At 35.4% G+C, this 22,483-nt stretch overlaps 1 protein-coding gene across 1 annotated transcript in view; it reads right to left on the bottom strand.

Annotated features, from left to right (window-relative positions):
- DIAPH2 (diaphanous related formin 2) overlaps positions 1–22,483 on the bottom strand; it is a 988,561-nt gene that overhangs the window by 720,018 nt on the left and 246,060 nt on the right. The window contains exons 12-17 of the mRNA XM_028128162.2: positions 17,350–17,468; positions 14,968–15,084; positions 12,645–12,763; positions 9,098–9,162; positions 5,689–5,793; positions 990–1,286 (exon numbers count right to left, since the gene is read on the bottom strand). Coding sequence (XP_027983963.1) covers positions 990–1,286; positions 5,689–5,793; positions 9,098–9,162; positions 12,645–12,763; positions 14,968–15,084; positions 17,350–17,468 — 822 coding nt within the window. The remainder of the gene's footprint in view (positions 1–989; positions 1,287–5,688; positions 5,794–9,097; positions 9,163–12,644; positions 12,764–14,967; positions 15,085–17,349; positions 17,469–22,483) is intronic.

The raw sequence follows: 22,483 nt of genomic DNA, 5'->3' as shown, positions 1-22,483 counted from the left end.
GGGAACCCCTTCCCAAGCCTAAACCTGGGCAGAGGCTTTAGGCTTGGGAAGGGGCCGAGCCTGTGATTGGAGGTGAAAGTGGGGAACTCCTTCCCAAGCCTAAAGCCTGGGGTGGAGGCTTTAAGCTTGGGGAGGTGCCGAGCCTATGATTGGAGGTGAAAGTGGGGAACTCCTTCCCAAGCCTAAAGCCTGGGGTGGAGGCTTTAGGCTTGGGAAGGGGTCGAGCCTGCAATCGGAGGGGTGGGGGTCCCCCTCCCAAGCCTAAACCTGGGGTGGAGGCTTTAGGCTTGGGGAGGTCCTGGGGGGAACCCCTTCCCAAGGCTAAACTTGGGCAGAGGCTTTAAGCTTGGGGAGGTGCTGAGCCTGTGATTGGAGGTTCTGGTGGGGGGGGACCCCTTCCCAAGCTTAAAGCCTGGGGTGGAGGCTTTAGGTTTGGGAAGCGGCCGAGCCTGTGATCGGAGGTGGGGGTGGGGTCCTTCCCAAGCCTAAACCTGGGGTGGAGGCTTTAAGCTTGGGGAGGTGCTGAGCTTGGGATCGGAGGGAAGGGGAAAATATCAATGGAAAGATATCCTCAGGTGAGGATAAAAAGAAAAACAAAGAAATGTCATATCCTACGAAAGACACATCTTGAAAATGCCTAAAGAAAGTTGTCATTTTTTCATGGTAAAGGGACTGGAGTTTGTGTTGATAAAAATACCTTGGCAGCAGCGGGGTGATGGGGCTGGCTCCTTCCCCTTATCAGCCCAGACTGTGGCTTAGGTCCGCTCCCAATGGGGTGCGGGCTTAAGCCATCTGTAGGACATCCCCTGAGGGTTCCCAGTATGTGAGAGGGAGCAGGCTAGACTGAGGGACCCCTCCCCAGTGCACGAGTTTCGTGCACCGGGCCCCTAGTATGATATAATACTCATAGATAGCAATACAGTCACTCATATACATTAATGATGAACTATGACTAGAAAAAGCCAAAAAACTCTTAGTTGTAGTATTACCTTTGACCAATTAATTCTCTTCATGGACACCTCTGGTTTATATATTTTTTTCTGCTTCATTCCATAAGGCAGATCAATTGGTGCTCCTGGAGGAGGAGGAATTCCTCCAAGGGGAGGTGGTGGAGGAGGTCCCCCAAACAAAGGTGGTGGTGGTGGTATGCCTCCTGGTAAAGGAGGAGGAGGAGGGGGGACTCCAAGGGGTGGAGGTGGAGGTGGAGGTGGGGGAGGCCCACCACCTGGCAATGGAGGTGGTGGAGGAGGGCCTGGAATTCCTGATGCACTTGAGACTCCATGTCCCTGAAACATAAATAACCCAATGTTTAAATACTTACAGTAAAATAAAGCAGCAAAGAAAACGTATTAGGAGACATTTGTGCTAGGTTTAAGATTACATGCACTTTATTTAACTGAGCAACAACTTAAGGGCTTAACAGTATATGGAAAAGACTTGCATAGATTTTTGATAAGCATTATAAACTCTGGACATTGACTACTTTTGCTAACACACTAATGCTAGGAAAGTTGGCATCCTCAAAGATTTTGTGAAACATTCTCCCAAAATAATGAAAAAATTTACCTTTCATTATAACTATATGCAAAGAGGAAGTATAATATATGGCTTGGGCCTGTTAGACTAGTTGGTTTAAACATGAGATAGTTAATACTTAAAAGCTCATTGATTTGATTTCCTTGGGGCCAACTAGCTTTACACAGGGTCTATCTCAGAGCACCAGTAACTCAGCTGTCTTCTAATACCAATAATTAATACTAAGTAACATCCATTTGCATATTAATATTCAGTTATCAATGCTTTTAAACCTGTTATTTCTTTTCATCCTTATTATAACCCTGGAATGTAGGTAGGGCATTTTTATTTCACCATTATCTCTCACTGCTTATAGATGAGCCAACAGTAACTGCAAAAATGTTAAATGACTAATCAAAGTCACACAGTCTGAAATGTGATTAAGACTGGAATGTGGCCCTAACTGGTTTGGCTCAGTGGAGAGCATCAGCCTTCGGACTGAAGGGTCCCAGGTTCAATTCCGGTCAAGGGCATGTACCTTGGTTGCAGGCACATCCCTAGTAGGGGGTGTGCAGGAGGCAGCTGATCAATGTTTCTCTCTCATCTGATGTTTCTAACTTTCTATCCTTCTCCCTTCCTCTCTGTAAAAAATCAATAAAATATATATATATTTTTAAAAAAGATTGGAATGTGGTTCTTCTCATACCTAATGCAGTCCTCACTCCACAATAGCAGACTACCTCCTCATGAATGGGTGTCATTGCCATGAGGGAAATTCACTCAAATTACATTATAAGGAGAGTATAGCTTCTTTCTATTACCAGAAAGTAACTTCAAACTCATTAGCTAACATGAAGGATGACAGATGAAAGAGAACATAGCATTCCATATTGTCTGCTTTTTTGATGATTAATTTGTATCTGATTCTTTAAACAATTACTGATCACAATTGTTCACTTTCCAAAGTAAATGGATATAGAAGGGAAGTTGTTCATTATAAACATTCCTAAGAAACTCCTATCAATGAACAGACATCTGTTGTAATCAAGATATGACATTAGATTAACTGAATAAAAGGTTTAAAATCAATGAAATTTCTTGGTTATAATGATAATTTTACTTGGAGAGCAAGATTTCTTATCTTCAGTAATAATATGAATTTCCTACTTGGACTACTTAATTGTGCTAATTAAACTTAGAAATAGCTTTACAAAATAAATATGTTGATGGATATTTTTTGGAATAATCAACTTAAAGGACTGATCTATTTATAAGATTGTAAATTAACAATCATGGGTAGATAGAATCAGAAAATGTTTCTCATATTATTCAATGTGCATTGTCCACATGTTTTATTCACATATATGAATCTTTATGTATCTACATATATACAATCAAGGTGTTCTTACATCAAACAAATGGCAATCCTGTAGTGAAATGCAATCTTCCCCAGAGAGTTTAGGAAGAATTAAAGATAGAGTTACATATGCAACATTCTTTTATTTTTAATACGGCAAAATTATAGAAAACAGCCTGATGTTTACAATCTTAATGGAGATCAAAGAAATACTGGAGAAAATCAAAATAATTTTTCTGAAAAATTCGGGGAATTAGTAAATTACCCTATAAATTGTGCATAAAATGATTTGTTAAATAATTTGAAAGGTAAAACATGTATCCCATTTTTATATCGAAACAGAAAATTAAAGTAATACATATTTATAAATATAAAATTTTGCCTCTATTAGGTCATATTTATGATATAAAATGTGAGCAACCACTACAATTTTAAAATAGGATTTTACTCAGGTTAAATACATATTTTTCAAATTTAATAAAGAATCTCAAATGTTTATATTAAATGCCACCAGCCTTTAAACATAAAATCATATCAGCCCTTTTATTTCCTCCAATGAACAATTAGGAATGGAACAATTAAATTAGGCTACAATAGAGTATTGAAAATTAAATATTGCAAGTGAATCATATTTGACACAATTTTGGGTGCACTAGAAAGCATTCTGTGCCTCTGCACTTTTACAGATTAGTTCATTAAATAAATCAGCTCACTACTCACTAAATGGTAAGGCCTTGTGCCAGGTGCAGTAGGGCCTTGAATAAGAATAATAAGTAAAGACACTGTCCTCAAGGTGTTTATGCTCCAGGGGAAGAAACAAAACAGGTATGCAAACAAATACGACATGAGTGGTCTACAAAAGTGATACAGAAGTCCACAGAAATTCCTTAATGGAGTGTTTGGTGAAGCTTTCCAAAGGATATTTTACTGAACTTATCCTTAAAGAATATGTTTTGCAGGCACAGATGAACAAGGGAGAGCACTTCTGGCAGAGAATCATTAAAATCGGCATTTCTCGACTTTCATAAAAGCACTATTTTACAAGAGATGTTAATAGGTGGTCTGAGATAAAGGATTCTATGCTTGAATGAGTTTGGGAAAGCTCTATGAAAAAGAAGTGGACAGGTTTCTTCAATGTAGGACATCTCAGACCCTTTAATATGCTAATGAGTATTCCAACTCTCCAAGAAGAGAATTTCAAGTGTACCAAATTTATTGGACTATGGCACGCTTTCCTCATGAAAAACCTATTAGCATCTCTGTAACTAATGTCTGGGAAATGCTGGCAGAAGGAAATGTGGAGACAGTAAATTCTAAATGTGAAGGGAGGGAAGGTGACTTAGCTGCAACAGAGGCTGTAGTTAGGGGAGCATTCAGACTGGGCTGCAAAGGGGAGATAAGGAAGCCCATGAGAGAAGGCCTTCACATTCCTGGTAAGGAGATTTTTATTTAATCCTGAATGCAACAGGCAGCCATTGGAAATATTAAAGCCAGAGTGACAATAATCAGGGCAGTGTTTTAGGAAGATTAATTTGCCACTGACAAAAAGGATGAATCTGAGGAGGAAGAGACTATAGGCAGGGAGGAAAGTTAAGAAACAATGGTAGTATTCCAGGCAGGAAGTAATGGGAGTAACCCTGAGCAGTTCTGGGTTTTGATGCAAGTGAAAAGGATTGGAGAAAGAACTGACATAAAACAGTGGCCAGCTTAATTTGTCAGATGGCTGGGCAGGGAAAAGGCACTCCCCTCCCCCAGCTTCATGATCAAAACAACTTGTGGTAAAATTTAAACAAGTGAGAATGGAGATCAAGCTGGTTTTAGAAAATAGAGGTGACCACAGATAATGGGTTTGATTTCAACATCCATGTGGAAAGGTAATCAAGAGTTGGAAACACAAGACAAACTCAGGAGACCTGACACCTACCAAAAGGTGATATTTGAATTATAATATTGAATGGATATTACTTTAAGGACATACAGAGGAAAAAAGAGCAGGGGAACGAACATTGGTGAATGTCACCATTTGGTAGTCAAAAACAGAAATAAAAACTGAGTTCTCAGATGTAAAAGGAGAAGTCGGATGATAGCAAAAAAGAGAAAGAAATATTTAGTAAAAAGAAATAAAATGAATGAAACAGGCTAAGGGAAGGAAAAGGCTACTGCAATGGGTAACTGGGAGTTCTTCGGTGACTATGAAGTCATTCTTCAGTAGACTAATGGCAACAGAACTAATCAATCAACCCAATACCTCAACATTCACAATGTTAAGAAGTTATCTTACAGTTCTTATATTTACTGAAAACATAAAATGTGTTGAGAGTACGTAATCAGTTCTTGAGTTTAGACAGTATAATTAAGATTTTAAGTGTATACGAAGTCTTTTCATCATAGGGAATGTAAGTGCAAATGCAAAATTTATAAGTTTTCAAATGATGGTATTCAAGATTTAAAGAGATCACAAAAAGCTTTGGGGATAATTAAAATTAAGGATCACTTTCATGTTACTTTTAAAAGAAAAGAGTATGCACCTAATTTTTCAAATCATGATGAAAATTTCATCTCAGAGACAGTTTTGCTTGTATAATATATTCATTCCATTAAGGTTATTCAGTGCAGTTCAAGTGACTAATGCCTTATTGTTATCCAAACATTAAAATGATTTATTGTTCTAGAAAATCAAATCTGTAGTTATTTCAACAAAAATGTGAAACTGCCAAAAGTCTGCTTCTGGTCGTATTTTTCCTTCATCTAACAAGATAATTTCTACCATCAACCTCACTGTGACATGACACAAAGTCTATATCTTGTTTCATTACCTGGGTTCGAAGTTGCTGGATTTCTGTTTCAAGCTCCTTAATTTTTTCTTCTCTTTTCTGAAGCTCAGCTTGAGCTTCCTGCCGAGCTGTGAATTCTTCATCAAACTGCAATGATCACCACCATAAATGTACACTTCATAATACAGTTACGAGAAAGTGTTAAACATTAGGTATTAAGTAAGTGGAATGTCTTTTGCTTTGCTGAATTCCTAGGTCACTAAAAAAATCAGAGCTTCATTATTTTCCTGACAATTAAGTGGGGGTCAAGTATAGCTGTGGTGGTAGTAAAGAAGAAATATGCCCCCAACCCAAGAAAAACAAACCCCGTTTTCACTTCTGAAAAAAAAACTAATACAAAACAGCCCGGCTGGTGTGGCTCAATGGTTGACCTAGGAACCAAGAGGTCACTGGTTCAATTTCTGGTCATGGGTTGTGGGCTCAATCCCCAGTGGGGGTGTGTGTAGGAGGCAGACAATAGATGATGTTCCTTTATCGTTGATGTTTCTCTCTCTATCCCCCTCTCCCTTCCTCTCTAAAAATCAATTTAAAAATACAAAACACAGTTTAAAAGGGTGAACTGAGAAGTCTCTCTTCATATGTAATGGATCTTTCTTTTCTGTTATTGAAAGTTAGGTTTTAGAATTATTCTTGTTTTTTAATGTTTCATCCCATACTTTCGAATTTATTCAATTAGAAAAATGAAACCTAAAAATTAACCATCAAGCAGTTCAACTCCTTAATTATATTTAACCTTGAATAGAGATTGCACCTTTTAGAACACTCAAATGGATGTGCATTAATACAAATGAGAATATCTATTATAATTTTAATTGTCTAACATCCAAAACGTAGTGCTCCTTGAAATCTGACAGTAGAGTGATATATGCCATAATGGCATTCTCCTCTACTTGGTTAACCAAAACACTTGTCTAAATGTTACAAGAGGGAAAATAAGAGGTTACAGTGTGCTAAGCCAAAGAGACCATCTGAATGGTGAGTTCCCATTTACTGTATCCTGCCCAGCTCACGCTCCAGTCAGGGCTGTAAGCAGGCCCAAACAAGCCTGCATACTTAGAGTGAATACTGCTTATACCCAGCTATAGAACATTTGCCCTTTATTGTCAGTATCACTTTGAGTCACTTCTAGAAGTCTACACATTATTCCAATTATCTTATTTCTGTTTTGATCTTTTACTGTACAAAATTGTCTTTAGAGATTGTAAAACATAAAAAGTATGTTCACTACACTAATACATATTCATCCTCACAATAGATTTGACCTTTGGAAGTTATAAAATGCCACTCAGATCCTAGTCTGAAGAAAGAGTGGGTGAGCAAATTGGATAATCACAGTGTTTTGGTCAAACTTGAAATACTAGTTAATTCCTTTATTAATGTCTACTTGAGTCCTAGGAAAATGTCCCACAGAGGCTGGTCCTAACTTCAAATTCTAAACCCACCCCAGATCCTTCAGTCAGCAAATGACCTTGTTTCCTAGTTCACAGAGAAGATACTTCACTACTATCCCTAATGAAGAGGGTAAAGGGGGGATAAATGGTGATGGAAGAAGACTTGACTTGGGGTGGTAAACATACAATACAATACACAAATGCTGTGTTATGGAACTGCACACTTGAAACCTGTATAATTTTATTAACCAATGTTACCTCAATTAAAAAAAAAAAGATTTATCTGATTCTATACTCTTGTCCTCCTCCCAAAGTTAGCTTCTCCTGTGTGCTTGTCAAGCATGTTGTCTACACAAGCACACTGTATAGTTTTCCTCTACAAAAGGTTTGTTTGTTAGTACTTTTGAAGAGAAGCACACAGTGTTTCTGCTGGAAATGATCTTTATCTGTAAACCCACAGAAGGAATCAGAAAAGTCTGAGATGTGTGAGCTGGGAGACTTCTAATAAATCCACTAAATTTATCCACTACTTTTAATTACAAAGAAACTATGATCCAAGGAGAGTAAGTGGCTTACCTAAAGTTACAGCTAATTAGTGGCAAAGCCGAGATCAGATCTTACAACTACTGCTTCTCATTCTAGAGCCCCTCATTCTCTCTCTTTTTTAAACTGCTTTATACTGCCTCTTAAAATCACCTAGAATAAGAGAAAACATGCAGACAACCCCTGGAAAATCATTCATGTTTCTTCTAAATGTTGATGATGGGAATAAAGCACCAAACACTGAAATTTCTTTTTTTATTATTTCAGGACTCCTTTTCCCATAACATATGCTTACAGAAAACTTTACTGGATAGATTGTCACAATTTGCTCCAGTCTTGTGGTCTCTAATCACAGTGCCAGGGAAAAATTAAGGAGATTCTAAGATTTTCACAGGGAATTTTAAATGTGCTACTTAAAACAAGAACAATAGAAATATAAATGTCTATTAATCAAAAGCATACATTTTCTTTCACCAATAAAAATGACATATTCACACAAACATTTTATGCTCAAGCTCTTAAAAATCTATTCTAGTAACTGAAAGAGCAAAGACATTTCTTCAGATGCCCTGAAGTAACTTCAGTAACACTCTATAATTTCTAGAGTGATAGCAAAAGTGATTATCTAATCTCCAAGGTAAGACATAACTTTGAAGAGACAGCAATATGTAAGCACTTTATCTTGCTGTCAGAGGCTGAAAACTGGAAAGCCTTTAGACTTGTGCTTCAGTCCCTCTCCCTGCCACCAGCAGCAGAGAAATACCATACAAACACTTCATAGCGTCTAGAACAACAACAAAAAAATGCAACCTTTGGTACAGGCTAATAAAATTGTAACTATGCTTTCAGAAAACAAGGAAAAGACAATCTAAGATTTTAATGAAATTAAAATATTTAAAAAGCTGACATTTACATAAGGAGAACCTCAGATTGCACCAATACTACATGAAGCAGCAGCATCATTTAAAAATGATTATTATAAAATACAAAGAAAGTAAGTCTAAGCAGCGAGAAGAGAAACCCATACACAGAGAGAAAACACTGCATCTTTCTGTTGCTATTAATAGCAATGACTTTAGAGTATAACAGATAAGACTAGCTAAACATCTCACAGTTCTCCAAGGAGATACCTATTGTAAGTGAGAGCTGCAGCAAAGCAATGGAGAAATATATTTTGGTTGATCGCTTTTAACTATAACCTTCATTTATCACTTTAGTAGACTAGGGCTAGTGTTTTTCTTCCATAATGGATTAAAGGTGATGAGGAGGAAACAGTAGCAACCTTATCTTATCATGAAAGAAATCAATATCCTCTAGTTATGTTTGAATCCAGAAACATAAAGTACTACGTAACTGAAACAACATTTATAAAGCCTTACATAAAGGAACACGATGGAATATATACTGTGATTAAATTATTAATTTAATAATTATGGCTAATACTTTATAAGCCTTACCTTCTTTGAAAATTCCACAGCTTTTTGTTCACTTTCTTCAACTTTTGCCTTGTTCACACAAGAATCTATTAAAATTAACCAAAAAAACTATTAGAAGTTATTGCATCAGATCTCTAGGCAAAATATGGCTGCCAGCCTGTAACTCTACTGTGTAGACAATCATCCATATGCCAATCGCTATTAAAGGAAAATTGACCTAGACCACAGAAAACATAAACCACCATAAATTGTCTTTCTTTTGCATACTAACTGAATTCAATGATAGTATTTTTGAGGCACAAAACCAAGCATCCAAATATACAGTATATTTGACTAAATTATCATTGTTTTAAGGAATTTAATTATTTTGCAACTTTCACAATTATAGAATTCTTTAAAAATTGTTTTGTAGCTTATTATGGGTAGATAGGTCCCACAGAATCTATGCTTAAGATTATTAAAACTCAAAATAGCCTTTAAAATAAGGCTAGAGGTAGTGATACAATAACATTCATTAATTCAGGTTTCCCAAAGAAAGACTTCACTTAAATAAATTATAATGGGGCAGAATATATTATGTAAATAAGGAAATAAACATTAAACTTCTCACATCTAATCAAACACTTCAGAATATAAATAAGTGAAGAACTTCTTTTGGACAATATTTTTCTTATCATACATACAGTCTCTTCTGTACTTAGCCATGCCACACCTTTTTATTTAACCCCAAAAATAAAAATGTATATCTATACCCAGACTTGCATATGAATGTCATAACAGCTTTAACTTTCTGGGGTGATAGATTTGTTTATTATCTTACTGTGATAGTGGTGTTAAATATAACTAAATATAAAAATTTTATCAAATCATGTACTTTAAAGATGGGTAGTTTTTCTCATGTCCAGAATACCTCAATATAGCTTTTCTTTTTCCTTTTTCTTTTTCTTTATTAAAGAACTGTGTGGCTGGAGCAAGGCAACTAAGGAGAAAATTGGTAAATGAAGAGATCAAAGAGGGGCCAGACCTCTGTTGCGCTGGCAATGATTGGTAATAATCTTGATTTAAATCTCAATTAGAAGGTATCAGAAATTAGGCAGGAATAGGATATGATTTATATAAAAAATACAAGACTTACAAAATTGTGAAATCAGAAGAGACTCTATTCTCCTTAAGTCCAGGTGATCTTAAAACAGAGATTCATAAATTTCCTAGAAGTTCTTCAAGCACTTGAAACTTTTTGTGAATGCACATGTACATGTGTGTTTGCGGATGCACATGTCTGTGTGTGTACACGTTCTAATGAAAGTTCCACAGCATTCATCAGCTACTGCAATAGCCCTCTCTCCATAAAATATTAAGAACCACACATATATTTGACTTATATGAATTTGGTGGTTGAGGAAACTGAAGCCTAAAAAGTTCGGTAAATTGTTCCAGTAATAACGAGTTTATGATGCTGACTATCCTCTCTCACTTGGTCCCTTCATCTCTCCCCACCCCAGTACTTTGGATTAACAGTACACAATTATAAATACCTGGCATACAGTACACAAAACAAATGTCTGTGAACACTGAATGAGCTAGCCAAACTCAACAGCAGAGTATGTGTGCCAATTATAGTCTATAAGAGATTATAAACCAATACAAATATTTAGAAATGGTCCCTTATAATTTTCTAAACAAAATATGAAATAAATTACTGAGTTTATCAAGCTCAGTGAAAAATATGTAATGACACCAGCATTCACATTAATTGCTGGGCAAGGTAAAAAGCATTTTGCCTTCAAAATTCATGCCCTTGCTTACAGAAATCAATCCTAAGAAAAAATGAGAAAAATCCAAACATTTATACAAAGAACGTTCACATGAGATTCATTTTTAATTGTGAAAACCTGTAAATAATCTAGATGTACAATAAGAAGGAACTAATTAATACGATATGGCATTCCATAAAATTGAATGTTATAGAGACAATCAAAGTCCCATTTTAAAGGTTTACATGGAAAAATTATCAAAGTCCGATTTCAAAGGTTAGCATGGAAAAATTATTGTAATACAAATGCTCCATGAAAATTCTACGTATTGAGCTGAGAAGTGAGGTTGGTGCTTTATTCCATTACATAAGTCTCTAGATTGCCTAGAATAAGGAAGCAGGAGTTTTAAAACCAGAAAAGAATAGCCGTGTCTGGGTAGAGCATCTTCCCAATAATCCAAGGTTTTCAGTTCAATCCCCAGTTACTGCATATACCAGAAAAAACTGCATAAATAAGTGGAACAAAGTTGATGTTTCTCTCTCTCTATCCACCCCCCCTTTTTCTCTCCCTCTCTCTGTCTCACTCCCTCCCTTCTTCTCTCTCCAATAATTTTTTTAAAAATACATCCTATATAATAAAAGCCTAATATGCTAAGTGTCCGACTGTTCAACCATTCAACCAGTCCCTATGACACACACTGACCACCAGGGGGCAGACGCTCCAACCGGTAGGTTAGCTTGCTGCCGGAGTCAGGCAGATCGGGACTGGGCGAGACAGGCTAGACACACCCTGGAGCCCTCCCAAAGTCCCTCCCCGGCCCCAATCATGCACCAGTGGGGTACCTCGGCTTGGACTGCACCCTCTCACAATCTGGGACCCCTCGGGGGAAAATTGGAGAGCCAGTTTCAGCCCAATCACCGCAGGCCAAGCCAAGGGACCTCACTGGTGCACAAATCCATGCACCAGGCCTCTAGTGATAAATAATAATAAGGAATTCATCTTTGAATATTACTGTGAGTCTTTTCTGTGCTATGGCATGAAGAATATACGTATAATTGGCATTCAACAGCTGTTGTTTTCTTCTTTTATAGACAAGACAAATGAATTCATGCTTGAATCTTAGCAATAGTGATTTTGACTAGGTATAAATAAAACTGTTTAACTGTAAGGTCAGATAGCACAGCATATTTCACAAGAGAGGTTTCACATTATCCAGAGATTGTTCCAGAAAGTATAGCTAATTACGAATACAGGATGATATAAGGGCATTTCCTCAGCAATCCAAGTAGATGAACATGAACTTCTGAAATTCTTTTCTAGCTCAAAGTCTGTGAAATATAATTATTCTACTTTGATAGAATTAAAAGGTCTTAAGCTACTAAATAACCCTGTGTTTCTTTCCTCAAACTTGAACATGAATAGCACAGCTATATTATTAATTAGACCCTATTGTACATGTGATTTCTATAAAGCCATTAAGGTACCAGTATAAACTGAATCAAATGATTTCAGGGTCATGTTTCTAAACACCAAGGCATTCATGTATAATAATACAATGTATTTTTGTGGGGTATTAATTTTAACCTGAATTCAAGAGAGTTGAAACCTGTGACATAGGTTCATATTTTCAGTCACAAAGGCAGAACTCTCATGATCATAATAATTAACAATTATAGTGATTGAGTACCCATAAAAACAATGATTTATCAGATATTAATAGAGGAAGTTCAGTAAGAGATATACTTTTAAAAAGTGCTTATTATACAGAAGAGAGTATAATACAATCAAAGGACATTGAGGATTATATTACATACCTATCAGATGAGTTAAATCAATGTCTAATCTTTGTCTATACTTGAAATCGGGGTCCATACCACTGCAGTGCAGCACTATCTGTGAAACACACTCCTCAATTATTTTGTAATACTGTGGCCTGAAAAAAAGGGAAAGTATTTTTAAATACCTTTTCTACCTACACAAATCAATTTTCTTAAGAGTTGATTCACTGTGGTAAAATAACCATGTCTTTCTCTAGCACTGTTTTAAAAAAAATCTTTCCAGTCATTAGACTACCTTAGAAGAAACATGCCTACATTTAAAGATGGTCTGGACGTTATAGTGCAAAACCCATTGTGAAATAATCAACTGTGAACACTTAGTGACTTAATACTCTAGTTTGTAGGGATTCAGGCCTACATACAAAGATACTTATCAACCTTATCTACTTAAACTTAAGCTGTTGTTCCTAAAGTTAATGAAAACAAATGACCTGTTAGTCCCACATCCATGGAAACAGTCCTAGGCCTCTACATCTTCTCAATTTCAATGAGGGATGGGTATCTTGGCATTTGGTGGCAAGCAATGTCTTGAATTTACTCCAATGCTTTTACTCAAGATTAGCTGTAACAGCTTACAAAACTGGACTGAGCCACTTATGCTACAGACTATTTCAAAGATCTACTTATGCACATATTTTAAAAGATCCATTTTATAGTCGCATACACACTTAATATGTTCAAATTGTCTATAAGGTTTTAAAACATATCCTAATTCTGTAATCTACCATGGTAATTCTGGCCTTAAAAATGACCACTTGCATACTTCAAATTTTTAAAGACACTTTTTGCATTAATAGGGGAAAATTGAGTATTGATCAGTGGTGAATAAATTCAACAGAGAAAAATCAGAAAGAGATACTACTATACACAAATTATTAAATAAACATCCCTAAAATTGTGTGCTAATAACTAGCCAACCTACTAAAAGTTTGCCAATGAAGCCAAACATGTTCTTTGTCATAGGGCTAGTATTAAGAATAAAAATAAATACTGATATACAGGGGCAGGCAAAAGTAGGTTTACAGTTGTAATACAAATAAATAATACAAGAAAGAATAAACTGTTTTGTGTAATCACAACTGTAAACCTACTTTTGCCCACCCTGTATATTACAGATCTGAGGTTCTTTCAAGTCATCATAAGGACTAGGTTAATTGATATCAGATTATAGTCAGTCTAGTCAATGACTCTTTGGGTAAATAAGGAAAACACAATTGTTCTCTTTGAGAACAGGCAATTCCACCTCACATGGATGTTCTCAGGATGAAAAGGATGACATATTAGAGCAAGTTCTCATTTCATCACTTACTGAGAAATGGGTGGCATTGCACAATTTCCCCAGGTAACTGCGTACACACTGCCACAGTACCCCTTTAATCACCAGAACTTATTTTATAAAACAACAATCATTTCAAGTGTATTACCATCCATTCCTACTTAAAAAAAATTAACATTTAATATTTTAAACATTTTTCTATGTCTCTGTAATATCATGATGTCCATTAGTTATTGTACTGGTCTGAACTATAAGAGTTTTCTATGTGGCTTTAGAACTTTCATTTTTCTTGCAACTGTACCTGGCCTCAGGGTAGCCTTCCTTTCCACATTAATCAAGCAAGTTTTGAGAAATCAGAAAGCCTAAGTTGCCAGAATGTCATGCATATTGACTATGAAGAACAACTAAGAGTCTCTGAAACAGTTAAATATAAGATCATGGTCATCACCTAATGGATAGTTTCAATCACTCAGAAACCTTTTTCTAACTTTCTGGCTTTCAAATATATTCCTAGTTATTAGACTCTAAAATGTCCAACCTTGTGGATTATTCTCATAATCATTTATTTTGAAGAATTATATTAGTGAATATAAAGCTGAAATTTAGCATTATTTTCTTAAATAACATACCTATTACTAGAAAAATACCATAAACTAGAAATAATAGTAAAACCGTACTTATTAAAGATAAGAACTTAAAAGTTCTACCATAGATTCTATAGTGCTGACCCTGTGTTACAATTATCTAGCAAAGAAAATTCATCATTGGGTCAATAAAATCTTTGGATTCATTGCTATTAAAAGTCCTGTCACTTGGGTACCCCATTTTTATAAATAAATTCTTCTGCCCCCCAAAAAATAAAAATAAATTAATACCATTTACAAAATGGTACCTTAAGTCATCGAGTTCTTACACTTTCTGAATGCATATATGCATAGACTGCCTAGGCCCCACTACATTGTTAATTTTCCTTTATATCTAATTCAACTTATACAAGTAGTACTTTTGAGAACTACTTCTTACCTGATATAATAATCATTTCTGATAAGCAAAAAATGTTGTAGAATGGATAATAAGTAATTCTCAGCAGCTGTGTCCTTCAACAAATTATACAGAAGATGGTATACTTCATTCATATCAGTGAAAAGTAAGTCAAGGAAAAAAAATATTTTTCATGAAACTTAAATTCACTTATGTATCATTTTGCTTTTATTACTGTTTCTAAACCTTTAATTCTATGCTCCTGTATTGCAATCCTACCTAATAAAATGGTAATATGTAAATTACCATCACTCCGCTACGCCCATGATTGGGCCAGAGGGAGGCATAGGGGGCGGGACTCGGGGTGGCCGGAGTAGCCGATTGGGCCAGTGGGAAGCTGAGCTCGCATTGCCAGCGGCAGCGCGAGCTCAGCGTCTGTGCTATGGCTGTGCTGCGGAACAGAAGGGGCCTCTGGGGCAGCGGGCTCACGTCCCGCCGCGGACCATCAAAAGCGGGGGAGCTGGGTGCCTGTCTGCTCCGGCAGGCCTGGTGCACCAGCAGACAGGTACCCAGCTCCCCCGCGATCGAAAGCGAAAGTGTGTAGGGGACCCTACACGTGCATGATTCAATCATGCACTGGGCCTCTAGTGTTTATATAAAGAAATATAATCTATGGAATCATGTTAATATTGTGACGAGATAGATTTAAAGAGTATTTCTAAGACCATTCAACCATCAAAACATTAAGTGATCAGTTATCCATTATATTTTAAACTCCAGATTATAGCTGATATCATTGGAACAGTAATGCCATTAATGGAAATGGTTTTCTCTTGAGCTTTCTGTAGTTGTGATAGAGGGAAGGCCTATATTGTTCACAAAAGCCACTACTCCTCTATTTTTACTGTGACATAAGATAGAAAGATAAATGAGCATTCTGCGGATTGATAAAAGATCACAAACCAGTTTTATTTTATAAAGATGAAATACTTAATGAAATCCGAAATTATTATTATTTGCATTCTTTTGTATTTCATTATTCAATAAAACATGGATAATAAAGAATGAAACTTGGAACATTTTTCTTAGGATATAAAAAGAATGGTTGAAGTTCAAATGCTTTTAATAAACTAGAAAACATACTTCAAAAATGGATCAGGAAAATCAATACAAAAGAAAGGTAGGAGAGGAGATGTAATCCAACATCTTAAAAATAACCTGAAATGTCAACATTTTTAGTGAAGTAGAATTAAGTGTATGCTAGATCACTCCTTAGACTGCATGTAAGAGTACTGTGTTAAAGTCTCATAAGGTCCTTTAAGTGGTTACAAAATGGGTCAAAAAATAGCTTTCTGATGAAGTTTGATTATAAGAAAAATCTATATAAAGCAAGAAAGCAATATGTTTACTAATTGACATAAAAACATTTAATATTATGGACACCCTATAGACTAGAGTCACTAATGATAGATTAAAAATTATGAGAAATTATCTCCTATAATATGAAATTGCTATTTGCTGCATACCTGTTTATCCAGTACTTATGGGTAAGACGCTTCAAAAGGAGCGTTGGAGGAAAAAGATGAAATACAACATTTCTGACCTCAATCTCAAGGGGCATAGAAGTGTACATAAATAAGACAGATACAAACAAAGTATTCTGGTAGTTTCAAAAAGAGGAATACTACTTCCAGTTATTTTTGAGAGGGGAGGAGGAAGAGGAAAGAAGATATCACAGAGAAAAAGCCCAGCTCAAGGTCATTTTGGTTCTGAAGTATGTCCCAATTTCCCCAGAATCCATAAGGAAGAACATGAATGGGTGTGAAACAAATGACAACCAATGCTGTGACAACCATCTTTAAAATATAAAATCATTTCATATTAAATAATTGCCATAGCAAGATTTTACACCAGTTGTATTTGACTCGAATGCTTCTATCACACAGCCTTATTATAGTCAGATACTATTACATCTAAACATTTCTTTGTTTGGCTAAGGAACCAAAATATTTGGACAATAGGACATTGATTTGAATTGAATTACATCTCTAAACCACTGAGTACCATTTAATAAACTGAAAAAGTATATTACCTATAGCCACATATGAACTCAGTGAATCCCCGCCCCCCCCCCAAATTTTTATGCATGAGGTATATTTCCTTAGGCTCCTCCTTTTCAAGACCATGGAGCAGAATATACCACCACTGTGCAGATTTCAATATAACCTGTGTAAATCATCCGGACAGTCAGGCAGTTCCTCAACATGAGTCTCCAGGACAGCATCATAGTGAGGTTCTAATATAAATAAATGGATGTAAATTGGGCTTGCAGATAAGAATTCTAATAATGATTCACAATATCACGCACAAATCCTTTTTACACAATGCACGCAAAATGATTTTTCTGGCTTGTCAAAAGGATATTCCATTTCTGCTCGAATGTCGTTGAGACGATGTGATAACTCAGTTAGGTCGTCCTCTTTGTTTTCATCGAATACTCTCAACTGAATATCAAGCTCATCATTCTCTTTTTCTTTCAGATCCTAACATTTAAACATAAAACTTAACAGATGAATAACAGTTTGACAACAGCATATTTTGGTAATAAAGGCCAGGCACTATTATTCATTTATATACACAGAAGCAATTCAAATATTGACCCCACACACTTGGTTTCCTGAAAGAAAGTAAAATGTGCTACGTTTTTCTATTTTAAAATAAAAGAACCTCATTGCATTCATTGCATTTTCTATTCATGCCCCAGATTTTGATTATTTACATTAAAAAATTAATAATCACTTTGACAAATGAAAAGAAAAAACTAATTGCTAACAACCCAAATTAAATGCTGTCGTTTTGACTAAGCACACTAACCAAAGATGGCAAAAGAACTCATGCAGTTAGGACATTTGCATATGCCTCTGGCAAAAATGCAAATATAGATCAACTGTATTAATAAAGAACAAATACAAGGATATACTCAAGCACAACAGTCCCAAGTATGGCGTGAAAAGTGAAATAAACAGGTTTATTTTAAATGATATTTTGTGATTTGAAGTAAAAAGGTCTTTTTATCAGGACTTTTTATCAGGCTGCTTATCTAGCCTCCTCCCCCACCTTTCACATTTGCTTAGCCTAATCACAAAATACCAACTTGGGCATCAAAGATTTGTTTTTGTAATACATTATAAGCACATGCATTACATACCTCTGATAATTTTCAAAATAATAATATAAATGAAATCTTTGGAAGCATGCCACACTAGAGATTGTTGGGCTTAATATATATCACCTGGGATAGCTTTTAATATGTGTCCATTAAGTTGAAGCTTTCAAAACCCAAATGGATAATCACAACTGTGGATGCTCAAGAGTGATACCAAAAGTGGGACTAGTATTTTCAGAGCTGAGCTTGAACTCTGAAAGGAAATGTAAGCATGATGTACTTCACTAAAACAAAATAGGATGCATTTCTTATTTCTACTTTTATTCAATAGAACAATTATAAATGGAGATGCAATGGCAAGTACTGAAGCCAAACACAAATTTATGCAATTTCTAGATGTATTTTTCTAACATTCTTAGACATAATAATCAACTGAAAATTTACCTAAATAGCATATAAAAATACTTATTAATATATATCTATATAATTTCATATAAGTATACTAGATGCCCGATGCATGAAGATTCGTGCAAGAATTGGCCTTCCTTCCCCTGGATGCCAGCACCGCCTTTGCTCCCGCTGGAGCTGCCTTTCTGCCTTCGCTCCAGCCCAGAGCCACCTTTCCGCCTTCCCACACTGCCCAGAGCCCCGGACCAGCTGGAGCGGTGTGGAATGCCTGTGTCATTGCCATGGCGATGATGCAAGCATCCTGCCCCCGCCACTCAGCGCCTGCATATGCAAATTAACCCGACATCTTTGTTGGGTTAATTTGCATACTCACTCCTGATTGGCTGGTGGGCGTCACGAAGGTACAGTCAATTTGTATCTTTCTCTTTTATTAGTGTAGATAACAAATAAATGTATTTATACTAGTTTCCTCTTTAGTAATAACTTGCTTTAGGTCTTGTTTTCCACTTTGAAGGGGAATGAAGTCATTTACTGGAATGCAAAATTATAAACTTGGTGGGTCATACTATCAGCTGATTTCTGAACTCTGTTCAGAAAACAGCAGAAGCCAGACACACCTAATATGCTGGTTACTGCAGAAACAACTTTTAACACATTTAGAATATAAACCTTTCATTATTCTTATGTCACATTCCATTTTTTCTTAGATGTTCACTATAAAACTTAAACATATTCAAATATGTTTGAAAATTTCAGGGTAAATACTGTCATTTAATTAGCATCAGAACTTTATAAAACATGGGAATCAGTATGCATGATTATATATTTTCAATAAATAACCAATGTCACTCCAATAAATTTAATTAAAAATAAATAAGATAAAAATATTTTCAGTAAAAATAACTAGTGAAATAATTTAATTTAGTTTTAAATTAGGACACATTATTTATATAATATATATAGTATGTGAACATATACAGCACAATATACAAATATGAACATGTACAAATGCAATATCTTATACTGTTTATTAATAATGTCCCATTAAAATAAATATATATTCATACACACATAAACACACACACACACACACACAGTGTCCTCAAAAAATGTATGCACATTTTAATATCTGATAACTCACTTAATTTTTACTCCTTTTAGGTTTAACTGATTTAAAATAATGGGTGAAGCCAGTCTAAGCTTTGAACAAAGAAAATTTATCAAAAAGTGACATTAGACTTTTTTTATAGGGACACATAAAAGATAAAGTTTATGGAACAAAGCCAGCAATAGTCAACAAATACAGGACGAAATGATTCTTGATGTTTGCGATTCCATTGCTTCCTGTTATTTATCAGCAGTGCCTGGACCAGAATGGACATCAGTTTGAAAACATGCATTGACAAAGTACTATTCATTTCTGTAGATTCTTTTAAGTTTTGAAAATGAACTGTATGTTAATAAACACTGACTTTATAATCATTCAAAGTGTGTATACATATTTTTGGGATACCCTGTATATAACTTTATTTTAGTCAAATATCCAACCTTATGAAAGATACTAGTATATCCATAAATACTTGATAAAAATAATCACTTAATAAATATTTTACATATCACAATTGTGACAAATATCCTATAAAAGTAAATGAAAATGCATAACTAAAGTTTTATGTTTAAAAATGTAGAATGTCAGATGATGTGTTGTAGAATTATACACATGAAACCTGTATAATTTTGTTAACCAGTGTCCCTCAATAAATTAAATTTAAAAATTTTTTAAATGTAGAATATTATAAAATTACTGAATTACACTATTACTAATTGTGTGAAATATTGTAAACATGTTTCAGTTATTTTTTAAACAGACTAGGTGTATAGATATGGACCATTTTAGGCAGATTATTTGAAACATATAATTCTCTATAATATAGTATACTTCTGCCCAGTCGGTATGGCTCAGTGGTTGAGTGTCAACCTATGAACCAGGTAGTATCAGTTCATTCCTGGTCAGGGCACAAGCCTGGGTTGTGCGCTCCGTCCCCAGTGTGGGGCACACAGGAGGCAGACGATCAATGATTCTCTCTTATCATTGCTGTTTCTATCTCTCGCTCTCCCTTCCTTTCTGAAACCAATAAAAATGTCAGTCTTTTAAAAGAGATTAAGAATGCCTGCTGTCTATAGACACAACTTCTTATTTTCATGTTCCTTCTCATATCTGATTTACCTAATATTTTCCTACGTTAAAATAAAAGGTCAATGGGGACTTCACAAGAAATAAATGTAAGTTAACTATAGAGCAAATACCATTTTAAAAATCACTTTATAGTGATTCATTTATCCCAAATTACTATAGCAAATTTATGAAAAGTGAATTTCCACGTAAATGAAATATAAACCCCCTTTAAACACTGTAATTTATCCATAGAGATGGGGGAATTCTGAAATTAAATTTTTACAGATATTAAAATAATTGTCCTTGAGGAGTCTGATAATTATATGAAAAAAATGTTTTACTCTATTATAACATTATGGTGGTCTCAGGGGCTACTGAAGTACTAAGAACTATTCTTCCCCATCACTTAATGATTCCAGATAGTAATAATTTTTTATCCATATACCAACTATTAATGTTAGCCATGGCCATGTCTAATTGGCTGCTATATTCTAGAATCTCTAATCTCAGGGGTTCTGCCTGAATTCAGGTTCTTATCTTCTATGTCAGAAATACCTGGGAATAATTTTTCTTTAAACCAAACATCTCTTCCCACCCTCAATAAGATCTTGATAGTATCTTCTTAGGGGAACGTGACCAAGGTTGTGGCTGAGAACTAGAGCCATATTTGGCCATATTTCACTCCATTGTTTTAGGGACAAAAAGAAAATTGAGAATCCTTGTAGGTTCTATTTCAAAACTTTAGGAAACAGAAACATGATACTCTCCACATTTCTCCTGCTTTAGAATCACCGGTATCTGAGAAGCAGGACATATTAAAGAGGTGTGATAGGTAAAGAAAAATGAAACTGGATGAATATTTTAAGAATACATATATTAAGAAGCACATGGTGCCACAAGAGGCTTTTTATATGGCTATAGGGCCAATGGGAAAGTGTAGCTTAGAAACACTGATGCAAAATCTTAGCTGTCACTGTAATAAAATAAAGAACCTACCATGAGACCACCGAACCCAGCAGAAATTAAGACACCCAGACAAAAGTGCAAAAGGTAAATGCCAGAGCTACGGTACTTACTCTTTCTGAAAAAGTGAGGACTTAAATAAATTGAGAGCCACAGTTTTCTTGACTAGACATTCAGAAATATAAGGCAGAAAGCACAGCATATTAATAAATGAGCAGAGGATGTTAAGGAGCCCCAAGCTAACAAGTGCCCACAAGCATTATTCCTCTCCCAGAACCAGAGGACTAACTCAGGGAGGACAAGCATGAAAACCAGTGAGTAGGAAACTCAAAAGCAAACTAAAATCAAGACTATAACATTATCTCTAGCTACTGAAGGCCAAAGACTTTTCATGAAGACAGATTTGTGACAAAACAAGAATAAATGTGTTGCACACTTTAGAACTAGTTATATAATGTGCCTATCTATGTTAACTGTGTATTGAAACCTCTCTCCGGGTCACTTAAAATGTTGCTTTAATTAACTACAACCAATTCCTTGGTCTTTAAATTCAGGGATTAAAGAACCATTCAATGTGAAAGTGACATAGAAATTTCTAAAATAGAGCCAATCATACGCCTGATGAAAACTGGTTTCAATAGACCCAATCGTCCATTTTATGATGATGTGTTTCAACTACTTTCAGTTAGGATTGTCACAACACAAGCAGTTGATGCATACTCCATTCTTGTTCCTCACCAGGAAACGCCCCTTATTTTGGTAATTCTAGTGTACCCTAAGTCATATATACATGCTCATTTATATTTGTTTTTTTTTCTTTCCTACGTTCTTTTTTACTTTTACTT

Source organism: Eptesicus fuscus, chromosome 1 (assembly GCF_027574615.1).
Source record: "Eptesicus fuscus isolate TK198812 chromosome 1, DD_ASM_mEF_20220401, whole genome shotgun sequence".
Classification (NCBI taxonomy): Eukaryota; Metazoa; Chordata; class Mammalia; order Chiroptera; family Vespertilionidae; genus Eptesicus; species Eptesicus fuscus.
This window is presented reverse-complemented; position numbering and strand designations above follow the sequence as displayed.